The 4583-nt window shown below is 35.0% G+C and overlaps 1 protein-coding gene across 1 annotated transcript in view; it reads left to right on the forward strand.

The window, feature by feature from the left end:
• Positions 1-2111: 2111 nt before the first annotated feature.
• The window catches only part of LOC149254790 (bifunctional cytosolic FAD synthase/FAD diphosphatase-like), a 14686-nt gene continuing 12214 nt past the window's right edge, over positions 2112-4583 (forward strand). Inside the window, exon 1 of the mRNA XM_089454838.1 lies at positions 2112-2231. Within this exon, the coding sequence (XP_089310964.1) occupies positions 2112-2231 (120 nt within the window). The remainder of the gene's footprint in view (positions 2232-4583) is intronic.

Consider the following 4583-nt stretch of genomic DNA (forward strand, 5'->3'; position numbering starts at 1 on the left):
GCATTCTATTGAGCTAACCAAAGTATTTAATAGTCAATCAATGTTGAGCTACAGATGTCAGTTTATGTTATGATATTTCCCTCCTGTATTAAAGATTTCATATGACAATGGTGCATGCCAATTATGAATTATCCAAGGTAAGGGTGAAGTGCGGATCAGCAGGACAGAACCATAATGAGTTCTTATAAACTATCATATAAGTCATATTATTTAAACCATGCCATTCCTTAGTAATTATGCCAATGTCATGTCAGTCAGTAAGCTTGAAGGGCTATAATAAATTTTTTTCTATTTTATGTGTTTAGGCTATTACAATTTGCTTGTATTGGGAAGTGAAACCTTGGGAGTGGCCCGAGTATAGAACTAAATCCTGCCATTCATCCAAATCTGGATCAAGAATACCTTCTTTCTCATTAAGTTCATCTTCTCATTGAGTTATAAGGTGGTGGACTGGGTCGAGCCTAGCCATTGATAACCAAAAAAACACCCACAATAAGATGTCTTTACCAACATTCAGCTTGCAATAAGTGTCCCATCAACCATGGTTATTATTTTTCCTTTATTAACTTTTATTACATGAAATTTTCATGAGGGCAGTTACAAATCTAGGCTGGTAATGTAATGTCATGTAAACATTTAACTTGTTGAAAATAAAACAAAATAAAAATAAAAATATCTTAAAATAAAAATTCTATGTTATTATTTTTTGTTGAGTAGTTAAGGTAAATTTGACTTGGTCAAGTTATTGGTGGTTTTTGAGCTCCAAGTTTATGAAAACCCATGCTATTGACGTATTTTATTCATGTGGAATATAGTCTATTTAAAGGGGGGAATTAAACTATCCTATATCCATCTTAACTTCGAATCTACCAAGGGCAAGAGGGATCAAATCTCATTGTATCTCAAAAGACTGAATTTCAAGATAGATTCAAAGTTGATTGATCTAAGTGGGTTTAAACCCACTTTTTATCGTATAATTAAAAAACCCCACCCAAGTTGCTCGATTGGAATGACATTGTCTAAACATGCTATGTCTTGTAGCTTTTGGCTGGAATTTGGTAAATTTATTTTTGGCCAAATCTTAATTTTTGTTGTTTAAAATGGGTTTTTGACTATATGTATGGATTCAACACCCTTCAAAACCTTTGGTGCACTTGGATTGTGTAGAGTATACCACTCAAGCTTGTGATTCCAAAAAATCTTTGCCAAATTCTAAACAAATTAGAGGGGACAACACGCTAGAAAAACATATAAACTACTACTAATTTTATTTGAAATTTAATAGAGATTATAAGATTTGTATGTTTGAATAGATAATTTATGTAATTTAGATATTTTTAATGATTTAATTAATGAAAAATTACAATTTTATAAAAAAATAAATTGAATCACAAAATTTTAACTAAAATACTCTAAAACATATTAAAAAAGTAAAAAAAATTACAACTGTAACACAAAAATATTAAAATAATTACCGAATTACATAGAAAGAGTTTAATTGAACGAAGGAATTCTAGTAGAATTGTTTGACAAAGTTTAGCAAATATCGTACCAAAAATTCCATGGCGTGGGATCTGAATTGCTGCTGGGATTGAAAATTCTAATGAATGTCAGAAGTAGATAGCAATGTCGAAAGCACCATCTGAATCTCGCTAATGGTGGGTTGATTGTTCAAATCCTCATAAACAGACATCCTCATCGGCCTGGGCATCGCCATAGCTATTTCCAAAGGATAATCATCCTGCAAGCCCAACTCCATGAAACCCTAAAGTTTCTCCTTAGGATTCGAACCCTTGACCATGCCCTCAATTGTAGTCCACAGCATGACATCTCCATCCCACCACAAAACCATTGGTTTGCTTGAGAGAATCTCCATCATGACGACCCCGAAGGAGAAGACGTCAAGATTTGGAGTCACGAGACCATGCACAAGGTATTCAAATGCCATGTATCCCTTCGTGCCATTCACATGTATCGTCAGAGCAAAAACGCTCTTCTGTTGATTTGGCGAGGCCAAAATTGGCAATATTGGCTCAGAAATTGCGGTTGAGCAAAACGTTAATGTTCTTGATATCCCTGTGGATGTAGGGAGGCATGCTGTAATTGTGAAGATGGCTGAGACTATCTGCCACATCCAAAGCGATTTCCAGTCTGCGTCTCCAACTCAGAAAGGGCGAATTGTCCTGAGGGCAGTCAGCCAGAGAGTCATTGTCGACATGCTCGAAGATGAGGTATGAATGTGTGTCGAAGACACAGAACCCCAATGTTGAGATTTTGTATATATTAATTTGGCTAAAATCTCATGAATAATGGCAACAATAGGATTTATTCCTAAATTGATTGCATCAAATCCTAATGAGGAGATATTCTATCCTATTTTGATGTGATAGAATTGTCGGCATGCTCGAAGATGAGGTATGAATGTGTGTCGAAGACACAAAACCCCAACGTTGAGATTTTGTATATATTAATTTGGCTAAAATCTCATGAATAATGACAACAATAGGATTTGTTCCTAAACTGATTGCATCAAATCCTAATGAGGAGATATTCTATCCTATTTTGTTGTGATAGAATTTATTATTCAGTTTCTTCTCTACATCTATAAATTGTAAGCTTGTAGAGGCAAATAGATATGTGAGGTGTGAGGAAGAGGAAATCTGTTGTTGTAATGTCTAACTGAATAATTGATAAGTCGATACCTCTGTTTGGTGGACATAGCCCATATTGGTTGGGTGAACCACGTTAAATACTATCTCCATTAAAATGTTGTGTGTGTGTGTGTTTATTAAGATCTCTGTTGTGCATACTCTGACAATGGGTAACAGAGCATTGTATACGCTGCCTGCTTGCCGAGTATATGTTGCGTGGAGAGGAGCGCTGTGAGCTAGTGCAAATCTCTGCGTGAAGTGTAAACTGAGATCGCTAGGTGAGCAGCTTCTTTGGTGTTTGGAATTTGTTGAGCACATAGGAAGAGTGTTGGCCAAATCTGAGAAGATCTGTAGCAATAAATCTACAATGGAATTCAGATCACAGAGAAGCAGATTATAGAATGGTTAAGTTTGTACACAGTGACATAATGTAGATTGTTTTATATGCCGCTTCCTGCATTCCATATCTGTTGATCTGTGTTTGTGGTGGATCGAAAGGAGGGAGAAGCGTTGTAATTAAGGTGGCTAGTGCCTTTACCCACCTGCCAGAGTAACGAATTGAGTCAGCGTAATTTTTTTATCTATCCTCCTCATGAGCCCAGTGTGGAGAAAGCCAATTCACGCAGAATGAAACTGAGAGACGTTTGTTGGATCTTGAAAATGTCATTCATTTCCATTACGCTTTCACTATTATGTCCATTATATCACCTCCTTTTCACTACTATGTCACTACATTCATCCCACTTTCATTATCATTGGGCCACATTTATTTTTTTCCAAACTTTAATAATTATTAGCCTTTTTAAGTGAATTTGTGGTTAAAAATTAGAAAATAATGTGCATATGTTTATACCTAACAAGTGGGTTGAGATTGTTGACATGTGTAGGTTAAAAGGAGGATTCTAGAAGACCTTTATGTAGCACTCTAAAGCGAAATTCGAATTTGAGTGGAAAGAATCATGGGATCATGGGGATATGTGTCACATCTCCTAATTGTATTGAAAATCTAAGAAGACATGTGTCTTATCAATTCCTATTTTGATTAGGACACTAGAGGTGGAGGGAGAGATTCATGGATTCTCATTAATGAGATGGCTTCTCATCATTTTGTATAAATAGGAGATCTCTCTCCTTCATTTGATAGTCTTAGCTTAGCTTGGCCTTTTAGTTCTTTAGCTTGGAGTTTGTAATTCTTCCTTGATGGCTTTGGAAAGCTTTAGAGAACTTTGTTGTAGTTTGTAATTTTGAAGAATTTGAATAAAGCTTTGATGTTCTCAACATGGAAGGAGATGTGAAGTAGATGTCATGGAGCATATTAGAATGTAAGGTAGAGTAGATTTTATTTTGTAATTTTGCTTTGATTTCATTATGTCAAATGATTGCTTTCAAGTTTGATAGATTAGAGTTTTCATTCATGCAATTTTAATTCATGCAAGGTTATTCAATCGGTTGATTGTAGATTAGTTTTTATTTACATGTTTTTGCATCAAATAGTGACATGAGATTTGCCTCTCTGCTGAAATTTTTCTTAAGCTTTTCAATTTCAATTATGCTTTGAATTCAGTCTTATTTATTTGATGTTGTTAGGTAGTTTAGATATCAAAGTCTTCGTGTTATTTGACGTTATCTCCGGAGCCATGGCTTAACCTCGAAAAGCTACTTGGTGAGCTATCGGATTATAAGTGAAATAATTTGATTTTGCTTTCATTAATCTACAAGTAGGTAATTTAGATATCAATTCTTCATGTTATTTGATGTTATCTCTGGAGCCATGGCTTAACCCCGAAAAGCTACTTGGCGAGCTATCGGATTATAAGTGAAGTAATTTGATTTTTCTTTCATTAATTTGCAAGTAGGTAATTTAGATATCAATTCTTCATGTTATTTGACATTATCTCCGAAGCCATGGCTTAACCCGAAAAGCTACTTGGC

Source organism: Pinus tabuliformis, chromosome 7, assembly GCF_031772625.1.
Source record: "Pinus tabuliformis cultivar Carrire ecotype Pingquan chromosome 7, CPIR1, whole genome shotgun sequence".
NCBI classification, from domain to species: Eukaryota; Viridiplantae; Streptophyta; class Pinopsida; order Pinales; family Pinaceae; genus Pinus; species Pinus tabuliformis.